The sequence below is a fragment of the Podarcis filfolensis genome (genome assembly GCF_964270895.1).
Source record: "Podarcis filfolensis genome assembly, chromosome: 17".
NCBI lineage: Eukaryota > Metazoa > Chordata > Lepidosauria > Squamata > Lacertidae > Podarcis > Podarcis filfolensis.
Window position 1 is genome coordinate 35219494 of NC_139621.1, and position 19674 is coordinate 35239167.

A 19674-nucleotide genomic window follows, 5' to 3' on the forward strand; every position below is an offset into this window, starting at 1 on the left:
GGGGTGGGGGAGGGACAGAAGAGTTGGGGTCCCCCCCTACAAAAGCTTCCTCTCTCATTCAGAGTCCACTGTGCCCCTTTCCACACTGTTAAAGGTTCCTCCAAAACCGGGAAGGAGGTTGAGGGAGGGGGCTGGAGAGGAAAGGAGAATTCAGTGAAAAATCACTCCCCTCCCCCTTTCAACTCACAGAAACCTTTGCTGAATCAAAAAGCATTTTGTCAGGGAAGGGAGGGATATAATTGGATACAGCTCTTACTAGAAAAGTGGTTTATCATGACAATAAGGTTTCAGTGCTATTGTATAGTACCAAGGCTACCTTTTCCAACATGGAGATTAATGTCAGGCTCAGAAAAAGTAGTGTGTGAAACAGCCCAAAATCCTTGAGTTAGAGCTAACACGGGTTGGCAGTATTAATGTTAAGACAGTATAAGTGTGATTTTAAGGAAACAAGGAAGGCACTAAAATTGTTGTTTTCCTGCTTGAATACTACCTTAAAATTTTAACTGTAATTCCGTTAAAGTACAAAAATATCTAATTTTAAAGCAACTGAATTATATGTCAAGTTATTTCTGAGAACAGGTATACTTCTTACACAATCATTATCTTTATAACTTGAATAGCTATCTCTATGAAGATTTAATTAACTATTTAAATTGGGTTTTTTAAAATAAAAAATAATAATTTAACTGTTTTGTCTGTTGGCAAGTTAAATATATTAGGAGACAACCATGAAGTCACTTACTAGTAAGCCCCTTGAAATTCAGCAGGAGAGCACCTGAGAGGCTGAGATTTCAGAATTGAAGCCTTCCTACATAAAAGACTAGCTCTTACAACCAGACTTGCCAGTCCAACTTGTGGTGATGCATCTATGACAAGTTAAAGACACTTCAGCATATTCCTCAAGGCAGAAGAATGCACAAGAAGGTGACATCATGGATCAACTCTGGGATGAAAATAAATTAGGATGTAGATGAGAACTCTCTTCAGTATCCTGTTTCCTGGACCTGTTTCACACACCCTACAGAAGCACCAACAGAAACAGCACGATGTGATTCCTGCTGTCAGGTTGTATGTAATTCTGTTCCCATTTCTGTCAAACATGTGAAGCAGCTTTAAGTCAATTTGTTCAATATCCACGCCCTCTGCGAAGTTCTTCTCTAAAGCCTGCATGCAAATAAATCACATGTGCTAAAGAGAAGTGCTTTAACAAACAGCAGGATTTATTTTTTTAAAAAGAGAAAAAAGACTGTATGCAACACAGTGGACCAATCCTCATTTTGCTTTGATTCTGTAACACAACCCCTTACCCCCTACGTTCAATCCAAATACAGAAGTTGTAGAAAACAAGTACAATGTATAATCTCGTATACATTAGCACAGGCAAACTCACTGGGTTTTGTTTTTTGTTTTTTGGTATCCCAGCCTGCACTTATGGATGGTTTTATGTTCCATGGGGTGTGGGTGGGTGATGGTGTGAAAGCTGTCTCAAGCTTAATCCCAACCCCACATCCACTCCCCCTTCCATCACAAATTGGGTTTCTGTTTCTGTTTTGATTTCTTCTTCCTCTGTTTTATCAGGAATAAACTCTCATCCCTGGGAGAGCTACCACTTGTGTTCTTTCTCCGTTTCTTCTTCCTCTTTTTTGGTGTCTTCAGAGAAACCTGAAGGATTTCTGCTTGGCCTCCATTTGCTGGGAGGCCAAAGTTGCCCTGTGCCCTGGTTTTCCTGCTCTTTTTAAGAGCATCCCTGTTACCACCTCTGGGAAAGTCCTCTTCCATGTTATAGTTACTCTGGACCACTTTCTTATCCTTCCTTCCTTTGAGTATGTTGGCCTGGGACATTTTCTTCAGCTTTTTATGATGCTTATCTCCTTTCTTGTCACGGTCCTTTAATGTTTTCTTCTTTTTCTTATGACTCTGCAGTTCCTGGCCATTGTCTATGCGTGGTCTCTTCAGAGCCATTGGCACAAGGCCTGCATCTTGAAGTTCTGAAAAAAGTAAGACACTTGATGATACTTAAGAGGTCAAATGATTGACACACACACACACACACATTTACTACTGTTTATAATTTGAAGTCTTTGTAGGGCACCCTGCATGCAAAGTAATTAAGCAGTTTGATGAAATATGGATACTCATCCATTTTTTAGGTCAGCTGCAGCCAGAAACTATGAGCAATGTTAAAAATCTTTTACAGATATATCATTGAGTTCATACCGATCTTAAGTCCCCCAAGCTTTATAACTGTTAGAGCTATATGCTCAACCTCAAATAGGAAATGTAATGGCAACAGTTGCCAATATCGCCCAGTAAAGTAGTTGGAAGTTATAGGCAGGTTTCAAAATAACATGATTTACCTTTTATCAAAATGCCAACTCTGCATTCCAGTGTTTTGGGAATAAAAAGCCACAAATTTGAGCACCGGTTGAAGAGTTCAGAACATTTCATCTAAATGCAGCAGCTCAAACATACAATGAAGCTAAAAAAGAACTCCAGTTTCTCAGTGAAGATCAAATGTGGCTTGAGTGCTCAGTAAATCATCCCATAACTGTAAAATATTTCGTTTATGTACTCTGAAGCCTGAATTTCAGGCAGGTCTGTCTGGAGCCATATAATCAGAGAAGGTAAATACTTGTTTCATCCTGGTTCTGAAATATCCCCACTTCTACTCCTTTAAATTATCCAGATTAAGTCAAGAAGCAGCAAACCTAACAGCAGCCGTGGTTAAAGAGGAGCAAAACAAAAATGTGGATTTAGAAAGCTCAACAAATTTATATCATACCTTGCACTTTTTTCTTTATTCTCTGACGACGCCTCTTGAAATCGTAATTGCTATCATAGTAATAGATGAAGGGGGAAGTAGGAAATGTCCCTCCAAACATCCGCCTCTCTGAACATTCCTGCAAAGTAATATTTTAATGGCAACTTTTAGGCACATTTTCTCTTTCTGCTAGATTCAGTAATTCAAACCCTATCCAGGAAAACAAGCCAAATGAACCGACATCAGTTGGTTTTGCTGACTTGGGGGTGAAGAGATGGTTGATTGATAACTTACTTTAGCTAATATCCTTATGTGAAACCAGAGGTGGCTGGTCTACAAGAGAAATACATTTCTATGTTTCTGTTTGAGTATCATCACCAACTAACTGTAAGGGTAATATTTGGTGCATACTTTGGAGGAGGTGAACTTAGACAGTAAGTTTGCTTTTTAAAAATCTTAATTTATAGGAATATCCTATCCTGACGTTCTGATATCAAAAAACACACAAACAGTTCACATTAAAAACAAACCACAGTGGTACCTTGGAACTTGAACGGCTCCATTCTCAAACGTTTTGGCTCCCGAACGCCAAAACCCAGAAGCAAGTGCTCCAGTTTTCCACGTTCCTTGGAACACAAACGTCCTACGCGGCTTCCGCTGAGCAAAAATCTAGCTGTCGGCCAATCGGAAGCTGCACCTCGGAACTCAAACGTTTCAGAAGTCGAATGGTCTTCCGGAACAGATTACATTAGAGTTCCAAGGTACCACTGTATCATAAAACAATTGACAGACAGGAGAGCTGATACCTGAGCCGGAGGTCAGGTTTGACTTCAAAACTACCTGTAACCACTGCAGGTTTGAGAACCAAATTCAGTGGTCTGCCTCCAGAGACTGATGGGAGCCAGAAAAAAATCTGGAATCCTTGAAGAAATAGCCTGCAGCCTTAGCTACTTGGAAGTCTGAGGCCAAGCACCTGTTCTCCAGCTTCTTGCAGAGAAAGGCAACTGGGAATGTTGAGAGAACTGAGGCAAGTGGAGTGCCTCACATCACTCCTGATAGCACAGGCTACATCATCTTGCTGCTGCTGAAGGGCATACATCAGGACACACACACTTAATTGGCTTGAAGGGCCAGGTGTTTCAAATGTCTGGGGATGGAGGAAAAAGAACATGCAGACCAGGTTGGATGAATACATCTCCCTCTTCATGCTGAATACTCTATGCTTCTCCCTGATAGGTCACCATCAATAAGCAAAGGGCACGTGGAATGAAAGATGTAGGGTTTGTTTGTTTTTTAGTGAAAACCATGTGTCAAACATTTGAAATCTGTTGGTAGCAAATTTACAGCTGAGTGTTTCTGAAAAGAAAGAACTGCCAGTGACTTTCCATCTGTTTGTACCACATGTTTTCTAAGACCCCTTCTCCCCTAAATACTTTCAGATAAGACTACGTGAAGAAGCATGGCTAATCTCTGATGGCTGTGGAACACGCTCCCCCCTCTCCCAGTGTCTTCTTGGAGATGTTGCACAAAGTCTAAAACTTATGCCACAGACAGATGGCCTTTGCGCCCCTCAATACGTTGACAGTAAAGCCCTAGTGGGTGAAAAAAGCACAAGCCTCCAGAAGCAAGAACTCCTGCTTTTTCCTTTTCTTTTAAAAAAATAATAAATCACTGCACTGAACAACCATCTCAATAGTGTATGACACGCACTTTCTCAGACCTCTCTCTTTCAGGTAAGCTGCCACACACTTTGTACTGTTAAATACTCTGGGGGATGCTCCTTAGCACCACAGCCAACACACAGAGGACGGAAATCTCAGCCTGTTACCAACACACCTGAGAAGCGTTCTGTCTGACTGACAGCTTGGAATGTGAATGCAAGGCACATCTACAAATCCTCTACTTTCTTCAGCCTAGCAGCAGTGGGCACAAACTCTGAATTGCTACAAGAGGCCCTTTGCAATTTAGGTAATGTTGGGGTGGCTCTTTCAATTTATAGTGTTGCCATTTCTGAGCACATCTTTGAAATGTTCCATAAATGTTAACTCTTCTCAACAACTGTCTCTGGCTTGTCCCTTTAACCCTCTAGTTGCTTTTCAAATAGGAATACTCCTCAGAGAGCCAGTGTGGTGTAGTGGATAAGAGCGGTAGTCTCGTAATCTGGGGAACCGGGTTCGCTTCCCCACTCCTCCACATGCATCTATTGGGTGACCTTGGGCTAGTCACACTTCTTTGAAGTCTCTCAGCCCCACTCACCTCACAGAGTGTTTGTTGTGGGGGTGGAAGGGAAAGGAGAATGTTAGCCGCTTTGAGACTCCTTTGGGTAGTGATAAAGCGGGATATCAAATCCAAAAACAACAACAACAACAACTACTACTACTACTACTACTACTACTACTACTACTATTGCTCAGATCCCTGTTCTGAGGAGAAAATGTTGAGCCTTTCTACAGAAACAGATAGGGAACCCATTAGAATTCCCCACCAGACACCTCACCACTTATGGTTGGAATTGGGGGAGAGGGAACTGACAGATAACCTCAAAGATGACAAAGGTTTGCCGCAGCCCTGAGTGATGAACACAACCTCCCCAAACCTTGATTAAAATTCTTTGCACCGGCTGATAGGCTGTGGGAAAAGGGACATAACCTCAGCCATCAAAGCAGGAAACCAGAAACCAATTTTATCACATTGGAAAACATCCACTCAGCTCGCCAAGCATTACAGGAGGCTAGTGAAAAAAATGTGTAGGTGGTTGGTGGGAACTGAAGGAAAAAAATGGAGCACCTGTAGCAGATATTAGGATGAGGGCTCAGTGTGCACAGGCTACAGAGTCTGCAGAGTCTACAGAGTCTTAAGTTTTTCCTGCTCCTTATGCAATCGTTTGGCAGAAGACCTGCCACTGAGGGGTTGCAGGGCAGTACTGACAGATTCCTCGATATCTCTGGAAATAAACCCTTTAAATCAGGGCGTGAACTTGAGGAATTCCCTCTGGGTAGGCACCACCCCAGGATCAACCACAGAAAATGGGGAACTCACTTCTTCCCAGTTCACCTGTGAGATGAGCAAGGCTGCGGCATCAGGTTAGGTTGCCTGGACCCAACAGGCCAATATGGGCATCAGACACACCTTGCCCATTATTCTGTGTTGAAATTTCCAACTAGCCTAGCTATTCTGAGTGGCTGAAGTCTCTAAACTGCTGAGTAGTGATCAATGCTTTCTTCTTAGCAGAATAATCAGAAGCAAAGTTAGACCCTGCTAGGACTTACATATCCATAATGGCCTTGCTCTGCACAGTTGTAACAGTACACAGAAGCAGAATGCTCAACTTGTGTTTCAGCCTGCTTCAGTGGTCCCGGCCTGGTCTGCAACAGAAAAAACAGCAAGAATTACACATAGCAAGATCCCAAATACAACTAATTAAAATAATTTAGCAACACACACCTACAACCTAATCAATAACAGTACAATTAGAGATGTCACCCACTTCTAGATTTTGAATTGACCTCATTTATCAGCTAAGGCTGCGTTTCCATACACATTTATCTGGAAGCTAGACTAATTGTATGTTCATGGGGTCTTAGCCTAGATGTAAATTCTGCTAAAAGTGCATGAAGTTCTAAGATCTGTCTTGATGCATTTTTTTTAACAGCACAATCTTTAAAATGTGTACTTGGAAACAAGTCTTGTTGAGTTCAGTGGGGCTTATTCCCAGGTAAGCTGTGTAAAACTGTGACCTAAGTATCTTTATACATGTGTGTTTAGCAAACTTACAGCTAGATCCTTAACCTTTTCAAAGTTATCTGCTTGCACTAGCTGTCTCTGATGAACAGGTCCCTAGATTCAAGGGAGAGAAAGAACTACTTCTGACACCCTGGAAAAACCTTGTACTCAAGGTAAAGGTAAAGGGACCCCTGACCATTAGGTCCAGTCACAGATGACTCTGGGGTTGCGGCACTCATCTCGCTTTACTGGCTGAGGGAGTCATGTGGCCAGCATGACTAAGCCGCTTCTGGCGAACCAGAGCAGCGCACGGAAACGCCGTTTACCTTCCCACCAGAGCGATACCTATTTATCTACTTGCACTTTGACATGCTTTGGAGCTGCTAGGTTGGCAGGAGCAGGGACCGAGCAACAGGAGCTCACCCCGTCACGGGGATTCGAACTGCCGACCTGATCGGCAAGCCCTAGGTTCTGTGGTTTAGACCACAGCACCACCCGCGTCTCACCACATCAAGGTACACAATACTAAAAAGACCATGTGCTGAACTTGGGATAATACAGGAGTAGTCGATGTGAGGCCATCCAGATATTGTTGGACTCCAACTCTCATCAGGTCCAGCTAGCCTGGTCAATGGTCAGGGATAATGGGAGTTAGAATGCATCAACATCTGGAGCGGACTACATTGGCTATCCTTGTGGAAGGCAACTTCTGATTTCTTAAAATAATGCTTGGGGGTAACACAATATTAACTTACTGTAAAGAAAAATCATCTGTCTTCTATTTTATGAAATAAACATATATCACTGAACCTATTCATCAGCGCGATATATAGCCCCCCCCCCCCAATCCTCTTAGCCACTCTTAAAATAATTGTATGGAATATAAAAAAGGGTAAATAAACCTATATCTGTAGACTAGTGGTACATCTACAGTTTTATGATTCTATGTTCTGTTGAGTGCAAATAGCAGACAGATTAAAAAATTGCTGCTTATCAATGTTTTTGTTCCAGAGCTGCTTATTTTAGTAAACTGGTAATAATGATTGGAAATACTTCCAACCAATATTATCTTGCTCCACACCGTATAGAAAGCATAGCAACAATTTTTTTTTTCATGGGGACATGACTGTACATCAGCAACTGGAAGTAGAAACAATGGGAGGCTGCTTTTCTGTTCTATAAATCTTGCAAAAATCCTTAAGGAGTTTTGGATGCATGAAGAATGTGTGTTCGTGCAACATCAAAAGATGTCTGCAGGGCACCTCCTTTTGTTTATGTAATAGAAAAGGTCAGATTTAAGGAGACAAATTAAATTGAATACTTGCTATTCAGATTAACTATGCATATCTCCCTACAGCTGTCCAAAAGGCAAAGGAGAGGGGGGAAAGAAAGAAAAGAAACCCAATATGTTGTCAAGCTCACTATATTCTCATTATTTCAGATTTTAAAAAGCATTTAAGGCCTCTGATCCAATAGGTACAAAATGAAGTATTCATGATAGTAGCTGCTCTGTGTTATAGGATTTTTTGTTACAAACATTTAAATAATCTATATTTTGTAGGGTGATATCTTGAAGATTACTTCACTATCAATATATAGAAGTAATAACCCAGTAGATAGCATTACCTATGAAAGGTCCATCCCATCTGCTATTCTTGCTGAAAGCTTTTCATGCACCAGTAAACTCAGTAAATATCAGAAGATAAAGCATAAGCCTACCACGCCACGGATTTACTCCTAATGTCTCCTCAAAGTGCAGCCCCGATGCAACGATTACAAATGATTTTCTTCTAATGTCATTTTACATAACCCTTTTTTCTGCATGAGTAGTTAGTGCGGAATGAGTGAATGAATGAATGAATGCCATTAAAACAGTTAATCATTATCTGGGACACTGGCCTTCCTCCCTTCTCTGCAAGGAATCTCCATGACAAAGGCCAAGAGATCAAAATGCCAGGGCTGCCTCCACCGCCTATTTCTGACAGTAATTTTTTATGCAAATGGAACTGCTGGGCAGCTCTTTCTGTGACCTTGAGATGCCCTTATCTTAAACTGACTTTGATCCAATGAGGTCTTGCTTTTATGAAGCTCATTACTTCTTAAGATATGCATCTGACTTAAATTTCACTAATTAAAAGGAATTGCCTATTCACATTTCCCCCCCGTTCTATCTTCCAACTACACACGTACACAAGGAAAAAAACCAGCATGACATGAAATGAACACTAATTTCTTTTCATTCAGATGTGATTTGGGATAAATTTGCTCAAGAATGATGCTAAAAATTATTTATTATATTTACACCCTGCTCTTATGAGTCACTCCCAAACAGTCTCCTATCCAGATTTCTGTTCAGGTACATACCCACTTAGCTGCAGCTTCAAGCACTCCCACAGCATTCAGTGAAAGCACACTACAATATTCCCACAGCTGACCATGCAGTATGAGATTTGAACAACACTTTTGGCCAGAATCCAAAAAGCTCCTTTAGTCAGATCCAAGACTCCAATGACCTGGATTGCTCTTTTGACTTTTTCCCATTTAACCATCGCCTCCTGTGTCACAGATAATTTTGAAATTATCTGGAATTCAGAAAACAGGTTGGTATGAGGAGGGACAGGTGTACTACTGCCAGGGTGTGGGGGAAGAGACGCGAAATCATTCACAGGACACATGAAGACAGCCCACATTTTCCCAGCTTCTCCACAATAATATAATGGCCTTACTGAACTCAAGATACACTACATCCAGGGCATTCCCCCGATCCACCATGTTTGCAACTTGTTTTTGAGAAAACACTCGGCTCTATTTCTCCTTTACATCTGAAGGTGAGGCAGTGGAAGTGCTGGACCAGTGTCCTGCCTGGGCAATGGACTGGATGAGAGCCAACAAACTGAAACTCAATCCAGATAAGACTGAGACACTGTTAGTGGATGGTTCCCTAGACAGGATGGGTAGGAGATTGCCTGCTCTTGATGGGGTTACATTTCCTCTGAAGGAACAGGTTTGTAGCTTGGAGGTACTCCTGGAACCTCTGCTGTTGCTTGAGGCTCAGGTGGCCTCAGTGGCACTGAGGGCCTTCCATCAGCTTCAGCTGGTGGCTCAGCTGCACCCCTATCTGGACAGGAATAACCTAACTACTGTTGTCTATGCTCTGATAACCTCAAGGTTAGAATACTGCAATGGGTTATATGTAGGGCTGCCTCTGAAGATGGTTCGGAAACTTCAGCTAGTGCAGAATTCAGTGGCCAGGTTGCTCACTGGGGCAAGACAGTTTGAGCGTATTACACCAATCCTGGTCTAACTGCACTGGCTACCAATTAAGTTTCCGGGCCCAATTCAAAGTGCTGGTTTTGACCTATAAAGCCTTAAACAGCTCCTAACCGCAATGCCTCAAGGACGGCCTCTTTCCATATGAACCTGCCTGGACCCTGAGATTAGCTTCTGAGGCCCTCCTTTGTGTGCCTCCTCCCTGAGAGGTCCGGAGGGTGGCAACATGAGAACAGGCCTTCTCTGCAGCGGCTCCCCATCTGTGGAATGCTCTCCCTAGGGAAGTTTGCATGGGGCCTTCATTATTACACCTTTCGGCACCAGGTAAAAACATTCCTTTTTAAGCATGCCTTTGGTTGATTTGATTGACATCCTATGTCCTTTTAAAATGTGGGTTTTTTTGGGGGGGCGTTATTGGATTATTGTTTTTATTTTGATTATGTATTATGTGGTTTTATATTCTGATTTTATTCTGTGGACTGCCCTGAGACCTCCGGGTATAGGGCGGTATATAAATTCAAAAATTATAATAATAAATAATACTAAACCCAAATCTCATAAAACCAAAGCTTATGCAGCAGAGAAATGTTTAATGGCAAGATTGTGAAAAAAGAATAAAACACAAAAAGCGGCAATTACTTACTAATCTTCCAAGATCTCCTGAATCTGAGGTTACAGTCTTGTGACATTAATCAGTTTATACCAGCTATCATTCTGCTGGTATAAAAAGGTCACCTGGCATCACTGTGAGTCAGGTGATGGAAATGTTAAGGGCAGGGAAATAATAATCTTATCCATCCACCAAATCCAGTTCCTCATCTCTGCTCTACATAAAAATAACAGTGAAAGCATTTCCACTTGTGCCGTGTGACTCCCCCCTCTCCCGCCCTGTGCCCTCTCCAAATCTGCTGTGGACAGTTGGTGGAACCCCCAGAAGAGATTTAAGGGTCATGCAGAGGGAAGCCCTGCTGCACAGGAGGAAATTCTTGTACTGATGGGAGGCTTAAAGGTAAAGGTGAAGGGACCCCTGACCATTAGGTCCAGTCGCGGACAACTCTGGGGTTGTGGTGCTCATCTCGCTTTATTGGCCGAGGGAGCCGGCGTACAGCTTCCGGCTCTGGCAAACCAGAGCAGTACACGGAAATGCTGTTTATCTTCCTGCCGGAGTGGTACCTATTTATCTACTTGCACTTCATGCTTTCAAACTGCTAGGTTGGCAGGAGCAGGGACCAAGCAATGGGAGCTCACCCCGTCGTGGGGATTCGAACCGCCGACCTTCTGATCAGCAAGCCCTAGGCTCAGTGGTTTAACCCAAAGCGCCACCCGCGTCTCTGATGGGAGGCTTACTTAATGCTATATTATTGGATACAGTCCATAAGCCCAAACTTGGGTTTTGTTTGCATCAGAATTTTTGCTTATCCTGGCCAACAAATATGCATCTGAACTGCACCATCCTTTACTGGAACAATCTTGAAATCTATGTAGTGTTAAGATATGAGGTTCAGTCCTTCTTTTCAAAAGAAAACATTTCTCCACTGCAGCTATCCTCCTGTAACGTGGACAGAAATCTCACAAGTGGGACATAGTGAATGTCGCCTACATACAGAACTGCTCAAACTTCCTTTCCTACTTGGGCTTCTTTCTTGTCCCATCTTCCTGGTTTCAAATGTGAGGCCTGTGGGTTATTGTTTTCCCTCTCTAGATTATGTTTTGGAAAATTTCAGAAATTCATTACATGAATCCAAAAAAAATTCCAGGAACAGAAAACTTTTTGAAGTTTCCTTTTTGTTGGAGAGGGGAAAATAGTTCACTTCAGGGTAAAACTCCCACTGCCATAGGCAGAGCCAGAATTTCCTTCAGACAAGAAGCTGAGCGATTCTCTCGCCCTCTCAGACTTGGTAATAATTAAGCCTAAGCCTAAACTTTAAAATACAGTTATTCATGACTTGTAATAACTATAACAGTTAAACAAACAAAAACAGAAAAAGTTTGAATCTACTGGTTTGGGTCCTACCCTCTGAAGAACCATAAAAAAATCTTACTCCATCTTCCATGTGACAGTGCAACAGATATTTGAAGATGGCTATCCTATCACCTCTCAGTCTTCTCTTCTCCAGGCTAAACATACCCAACTCCCTCAATCGTTCCTCATAAGGCTTAGTTTCCAGTTGAAATCTGACCAGGGCATTTTTTACTTCTCACTCTCACTTCCTATATACAGAATACTCTGGCACTATCTTCAGTACGAGAATCTTCATCCCAATGTAAACTTGCTCTTCCCTACCACAGAAATGCTTTTAAGAAGACAAACCTGTCAGGCCCAGGAAGATGCAGATGACAAGCTAAGATGGCACACTAGATTGGAGTGAAGTAGAATGTAACATAGCCATAGCTTTGGGATTACAGTGGTACCTCGGGTTACATACGCTTCAGGTTACATACACTTCAGGTTACACACTCCACTAAGCCAGAAATAGTACCTCAGGTTAAAAACTTTGCTTCAGGATAAGAACAGAAATCGTGCGGCAGCGGCAGCTGCGGGAGGCCCCATTAGCTAAAGTGGTGCTTCAGGTTAAGAACAGTTTCAGGTTAAGAACAGACCTCCAGAACGAATTAAGTACTTAACCCGAGGTACCACTGTATAGTCAGCTAGCAACTTCATGTCTGGCATTGTTTGGGAAGTCTAATAAACTTCCAAATCAGTGCAGTTTTAAAATTAGGTGTTAAAATCAGTGGAATTCTGAAAGTTTCAGTCTGCCATCTTGATTCAAAATGATATCCAATTGTATCTAAACATAGACAAACGTGCTCCCTGATCTCAGGAACCATTATGCAAAATTTGGTTGCAGTTTCTTAAGAAGTGTCCAAATTCACAGCAAACAAGCAACTTTCCAAAATACAGCAGATTTTTCTATCTAAAACAGTGTATTCCACCAGCCACAACTCCTTGCTTTCAATTCATTTCTAAGACATTTTCTCCTGAGAATCCTTAAAATGTTACAGTAGCAGCACCTTTTTGTGAGCTCTTTCCATTGCGTTGCTATCATGTTTAAAGGTTTGCAGGAGGCAGTAGACAGCACATGGGGAAACTGCAACCTTTCATTTGGGAAAATCCTAAGCATTATATGCTAACCAAATGGCCCTCAGCTGAAACACAATTTGCTCAGAAGGGCTCTGAGCAGGAGGCAGTGACTGTCATGTGTAAGCCCTCGCCTTTCTCCAGAAGATTAATCCAGACAGACCACACAGCCTGAATGAAATGACGCCACACTACAGTATAGACTCATGCACTTTCTTCATGCCATTTCTCCAATCTGAGTGTGATAGGCAGAGAGAAAGAAGAAGCAGCGGCTATGCATTGGCCAGGCAAACGTATGGTGGTGAAGTTGCTGTAAAAGATGGAACTGGAATGGGAAAGAGGGGAGAAGCTGTAAAAGATCTGGGTAACTATAGTCACTGGAACCAGGAGTCTCAAGTTATAACTTTCCCCACCCAATGAGCTCAATTTAAAGATTATTGGACAGGCCTGCAAAACTCTTTTTTTTTTTTTAATCAACATTTCCTAGACACCAGATAGGAGGGCAAACCTGCTTCCTAACATATGCAGCAAATCGGGTGCCAGTCACCAAGTACAACTTTTTAAAGGTGCCAAAAGGTGCCAGCTATTTTGCATTCCATCCTGATAATGAAACCTTCAGTGGAAACTACATAATTTACCCTTGAAACTGATATAAAGCACCATATTTTTCGCTCTATAAGACGCACCACACCATAAGACGCACCTAGTTTTTGGGAGGAGGAAAACAAGAAAAAAACTATTCTGAATCCCAGAAGCCAGAACAGCAAGAGGGATCGCTGCGCAGGATGAAGGCTCCCTCTGCCCTGAAGAGGCTTCACGTGGCTAAGCCAGAAGCTAGAATAGCAAGAGGGATTGCTGTGCAGAGATCCCTCTTGCTGTTCTGGCTTCTGGGATAGCTGCACAGCCTGCATTCGCTCCATAAGATGCACACACATTTCCCCTTAATTTTTAGGAAGGAAAAAGTGTGTCTTATAGAGCAAAAAAAAGGGTATTCATCTTGAAGCAGTTGCTCCATTCATCTCCCCAGTGGAGAGCTCCACGACCTTTTAAGCTAGACTTTGGTCTAGTTCTTGAGGACTGGTCTGCAGAGCTGATTGGTTCAAGAACAGCTTTCATTGACTTGATAAGGAGAAAAAGATTGGTTGAGACAAGCTGAAGCAAGCAAAAGTGCCTCTGAATCATCAAAGACTCTCCACACACACTATTATGGTAATGTAACCAGTGATGCACCCGATATACATTATATGTAGAGCACCTAAGGTATGGCTAAGTATCAAGCAATATCTTAGTAGCTGATGTCAGGTGCAAGCAATTAACAGCGAGCAGAAATTCTGCAGAATGGAGCTTGTGGTTACGAGCCCTGCTGATACATGGCACACGTAAATGAACCTGAAATGTGCATAACCACCATAGACAATTAAGATGATGCAATATTTAAGAAGCAACTTTCTAATAGTTAAAATGGTCTGCCTCTTATATGAAGGACAAATCTGTGACCCATACATGTTAATAGCAGGTGCACCATATCATGGAAAGTAGAAACAAGCAAATTATTCTATCTCAAATAACACTCCATTAAGTATAGATGATGAACTATATCATCCTTTTTAGGAGACACACTACATGGGTCATTTTTTCCAGTTTAAAAACTGCCAATACCAGATATAATTTAATGTCATAATTGTGTACTTTCTTTGGAGGGGTGGGGGGTTTGAATCATGTCACGCACCCAATAGATTCCCACTCCACTGGGTAATTCCTTAATTAGGCAGATTTTTGAAACATGTATTATGTACACAACAGACCGGAACAGCTCCTTTGGATGTTTTTCTCTTCTTTTTCAGTCCTATTGAGTGATTGCATCATTAAGTCACACATGCTACAAAATAACAATCCTTTTGAAAATTCATGAAAAAGAGCTGCACACACTACTAATTTATAGAAGTGTGAACGTCAACATTTTGACTTTAAGGTAAAAGTACTTAAAATGTTAACAGACTTGATGTTTGACGTATTTGAATTAAACTTTTTTATTTTTTTTACTATAATAAACCCAATAAAATCCAAAGCTTTCTCCAGAAAGGTTTACATTTTCCCTTCATAGATTGGATTCTGGTTGTGAACTTTGATCTGAAGATTAAAGCTGGGAACAGTTCCATGTAGCTATGACCAAACCCCAGAAGTAAAGGGCTCTTATGGGAAATGCTTAAATGCACCTGAATACTCTCATAGAGTGGAGTATGATATTAGGTTTTGTTTAAATGGCAGGGTTTTTAATTGGGCTAGAACTTGCAAATGGCCAGAAAAATGACATGTAAGTTGTTCAATCCATAGTACAAGTGGTATGACACAATAGCTTCTACAGAATAGACATTACATAATGAATTGTAAATAGATGCAAATTATAGCAGCTACCGCTATGGAAAAATGTTAAAATCTACAGAGAAAAAGCCACTGTGAACATAATCTTTTGAAGCTTACATATATGTAGCACTCTCAAATATTGATTTGCAATATCACCCCCCCCACCCCCAGACTGAGAAATGCAAGCCAACTTCTAAACGCTCCAAAATCTTCATGGCTTAAAAAGCATCCTAATTTTCCCCAAAGGTCGTGCCACATACTCACTGGTCCATAGCTAATTTTACATGGAATGAAAAGCATTATTTAAATAGGGTGGTGCATTAAACTCCCAACCATTTCCTATGGAGCTCTCAAGCTCCAGACCTATCTTTCCTCTATTTTAATTTTAAAGTAAGTTAGCAGAGTCTTCCTGCTTAATCCCCAGAGACTACCTGTACAGTGACATAAACACACAAATTTATGACAGCAACATAAATGCTCCTCTAAAGTAATGTGCAACATTAAGTGAAATCGTTTCCTGGAAAGATATTATAGGTATCTATATTTTATTTGCCATCTTAAACATATCTGGGACTTTATGGCCTTATTTTAAAAATGTATTTCCTTTTTTTTATATTTCCTGGTGCAAATGGACTGCATAAATAAGCAATGTGCTATGAGGCTTCAGACTAGCCGATAAACCCTTTCAATTTTCATGCCAGCTTCTTCTTTTGTAATTCAAATCTGGCTGGAAACTGGCAGCTCTGAAAACTGAAACAAGCACTGCCACAAATACCTTGTAATGCTATCGACCTTGTCTGCCCATGCAGTGAGAAAGGGGGATGCATATGTGTCTGCAGTCATCCAGATAACACAACTCATTTTTGGGGGGGATAACAGAAGCCAGCCCCGGACTGTGCACCAAAAGCAGAGTCATTACTAGGCAAGCTAGAGAATAAGTCTCTTCAAAATACAGAGCACATTTTAAAAACCATACGCAGGGCTCAGCCACTGCTTTCATTACCAATTTTAATTTAGCTCCTTCAGTTTGCCAACCAGATAAACTCTTCAGTGCTGTTTTTTTTTTTAATCTATTTGCCACATTTTATGTTTAAGATTATAGTAATATGGGGCAGAAGGAGGAATCACTTTTAGAGGAAATAAAGAAACAGAGCCGCTTATCACCATCCATCAGAAAGTTCATTAATCAGCAAGGCTTTGTGCCCCCTAAATTGAAAGGTTAAATAATCCTCTCAGGGATATTTCTAGGAACCTCCACCAATTGTCGGCGAGAGGCTACCATTCACAACACTCTGGATCAGTGACAGAGTATTTTGCCAATGTTTGGACCTCAAACAATGATGGACAAATGGCCTAGCTCACAAAGAAACCTCTTAGCTAAAAGGATGGAAAGGAACCACAAGCTTGGATGATGATTGGGAGTGGAGGGGGAAAGGAGATCCCATGTTCATTTTATCAGGGCGTTTTATGAGGGAAGCTAGAATACTTTTCTAAACGAGCCTGAGTACAACGGCATATGAACATGTGTGCATATTTGTATATTAACCTGTATGAACACATTTGCATTACAGTGGTACCTCGGGTTACATACGCTTCAGGTTACATACACTTCAGGTTACAGACTCCGCTAACCCAGAAATAGTGCTTCAGGTTAAGAACTTTGCTTCAGGATGAGAACAGAAATGGTGCTCCGGTGGCGCGGCAGCAGCGGGAGGCCCCATTAGCTAAAGTGGTGCTTCAGGTTAAGAACAGTTTCAGGTTAAGAACGGACCTCCAGAACAAATTAAGTACTTAACCTGAGGTACCACTGTACTTATAAACAGTGCTTTCCCCCGGGGGTACTCAAGGGTACGCTGTATCGGCAGCTCTTTTTTTCTAGAAGAAAGCACTGGTTAAAAGTGTGGCACTTACTGCAACAACTTAATGGTACTGGCACCTTTTTCTCTAGAAGAAAACCACTGCTTATAAACCTAGTAGATACATATCACTGAATCAGTTATACTGGTTAGTAACATGCTGAGGAGCTTCACTTTCTGATCTTTACTACGGCATTTAACCAACTTCAAATATGCAGGAAGTGCCCAAAATAACCTGCAACATTAAAGTGTTTGCACGTTTTAAAAAAGGAACTGTGCATTAAATGAAATATATTATTTTTGTTCGCAATAAGAAAACAGCATAATGAGCCGACCACAACGAACAAACCACAGAACAACAGGTGCTGAGAAAGTGTAAAAATAAATTTAAACATGGTGTATGTGTGTGCGTTTTAGTGCTGTCCTACAAATAGATTTAGTGCGTTTTAGTGCTGTCCTACAAATAGCTGAGGCTCCAATACTTTGGCCACCTCATGAGAAGAGAGGACTCCCTGGAAAAGACCCTGATGCTGGGAAAGATTGAGGGCACAAGGAGAAGGGGACGACAGAGGACGAGAGGGTTGGACAGTGTTCTCGAAGCTACAAACATGAGTCTGACCAATCTGCGGGAGGCAGTGGAAGACAGGAGTGCCTGGCGTGCTCTGGTCCAGGGGGTCATGAAGAGTCGGACACGACTAAACGACTAAACAACAACAACAACAACAACAAATAGATTCCCGGTGGATGAGAAGATTGTGGTTGCTCTTCAGCCGCTGCTTCACCAGACCTCCTACAGGAATGGGATGGACAGCCTAGTCTAGTCTAGTCCCTTTAAGGAATCGAAGGACTGGGAAGAGGCTGGGAAGGGAAGGGTCCTTGTTGGGCTTCTGACATATCTTCCCAGTGGATAGTGAAGGAAGTGTGGGCAAGGGTTGCTATTCAGCTGCCGCTTCATCAGACCTCTTGCAGTGAAGGGATGGACTGTCTACTTCCTTCAAGGGCTGGGACGAGGTTGGGAAGTGTGTATCTTCCCAGCAGATGCTGAGGCAGTGCCCCACCTTGGTGATTGCACAGTTCTCAGAGAAAGGATCAAAGGAAAGTACAAAAAAAGGCAGCTTCACTAATGACTACAAGAGATGGGGTAGATCAGTGGAGAGAACCATTCAGCCTTAAGGAAGTGTCTGTATCTCCTTGGTGGCCTGAACTTGCTTTCAAGGGACCATCTGTGGTAACTGCTCTAGCCATGTTATTATATTCTTGCACCTGAGATTAAGTTAATCGACGCCTGTACGATCACAAAGGAAAGACTGTCAAAAAGAGTGTAAGCTTTGGGTCAAATCCATCTGGGCAGAGTTCAAGACTTCTTCTCATTAAAGAACCTGTGTAATTTGGAAAATTATATTGTATTAGACGCCTATTTGTATTCATATTACCCCCTTTTTTCTTTCCTGATACAGTGGTACCTCAGGTTAAGTACTTAATTCGTTCCGGAGGTCCGTACTTAACCTGAAACTGTTCTTAACCTGAAGCACCACTTTAGCTAATGGGGCCTCCTGCTGCTGCTGCGCCGCCGGAGCACAATTTCTGTTCTCATCCTGAAGCAAAGTTCTTAACCTGAAGCACTATTTCTGGGTTAGCGGAGTCTGTAACCTGAAGCGTATGTAACCTGAAGCGTATGTAACCCGAGGTACCACTGTATTGTAATTAACTCCCTGTGGTGTGCCTTTCCCCTCTTGAGACAGCAGCTAGTGCCCTAACTTAATAAAAGTAATAGGCTAATCAGTTTTTTACAATGTGTTTATAAGTTAAAAAAATAATTGGCTAAAGAAAAAATTAAATAATTACTGAACTTTGATTCAGGAATTTGACCATTTGCTTATAGAGAGGAATGAATTGGACGAATTTAAGATTTGAATTAATAGTGTTATGTAACGTGCATGGAGAAAAGGAGCTTGCAATGGGAAATCAGTGATTTTTTTCTAACGGGAAATATTAAAAGAGAGGAACTTGGATAGGAGGAGGCAAGTAGGCATGTAACAAACAGAGGATATGAAGGACATTTTTTTTCTAATGAATCAAAAATATATGAATGAAGGAAAGGAATTGTTAAGAGAAAAGAAACTAATGAGGTTAACAGAGGAAAAACTAAAGCAAGGCACAGAGAATTCCACAGATACTTCAAGAAAATGATTCAAAAGCAATGATGAAATAATTCAATATATGAAGAAACAGGTCCAAATGCAGGAGGACGTTGCGGATAAGGTTAAGGATGTAATTGATAAATGTGCAATAGTGGGCAGAAAGATTACTAGCGAACAACAAACGTGTACGGGTGATGCTAATTCAAGATGGCAGTGATAGAAGTTGCTTTGTTCTGAGCTACACCATTTGTTTTTAGTTTGGGCATATGCAGTTGAAATGTTTTCCTTGTCCTTTGCATTAGTTTAATTCTTTTACACCCCCCCCCCCAATTAACTGCAATTGCTCATTACAACAGTGGAGATGGGCGACTTATAAGACCCATTAGTTTTTATAATGATGATAATGTGGTGTATCCAAGCAACAAACAAAGCAGATTGGGCCAATATCTTTTGTCAAGGAAAGACAATCCTGGCCTTGAG

At 41.6% G+C, this 19674-nt stretch overlaps 1 protein-coding gene and 1 long non-coding RNA gene across 4 annotated transcripts in view; both read right to left on the reverse strand.

The window, feature by feature from the left end:
* Positions 1-1199: 1199 nt before the first annotated feature.
* Positions 1200-19674, reverse strand: part of ZCCHC7 (zinc finger CCHC-type containing 7) — a 121756-nt gene continuing 103281 nt past the window's right edge. For all 3 annotated transcript variants that reach the window (XM_083593474.1, XM_083593476.1, XM_083593475.1), the window contains exons 7-9: positions 6031-6126; positions 2783-2900; positions 1200-1988 (exon numbers count right to left, since the gene is read on the reverse strand). In XM_083593474.1, the coding sequence (XP_083449600.1) occupies positions 1525-1988; positions 2783-2900; positions 6031-6126 (678 nt within the window). In that variant the 3' untranslated portion in view covers positions 1200-1524. The remainder of the gene's footprint in view (positions 1989-2782; positions 2901-6030; positions 6127-19674) is intronic.
* Positions 14860-18691, reverse strand: LOC310753127. The gene is made up of 3 exons (XR_014543210.1): positions 17772-18691; positions 17050-17472; positions 14860-17004 (listed from the first exon to the last, which is right to left on the reverse strand). It is a non-coding gene; the product is annotated as an uncharacterized lncRNA (long non-coding RNA).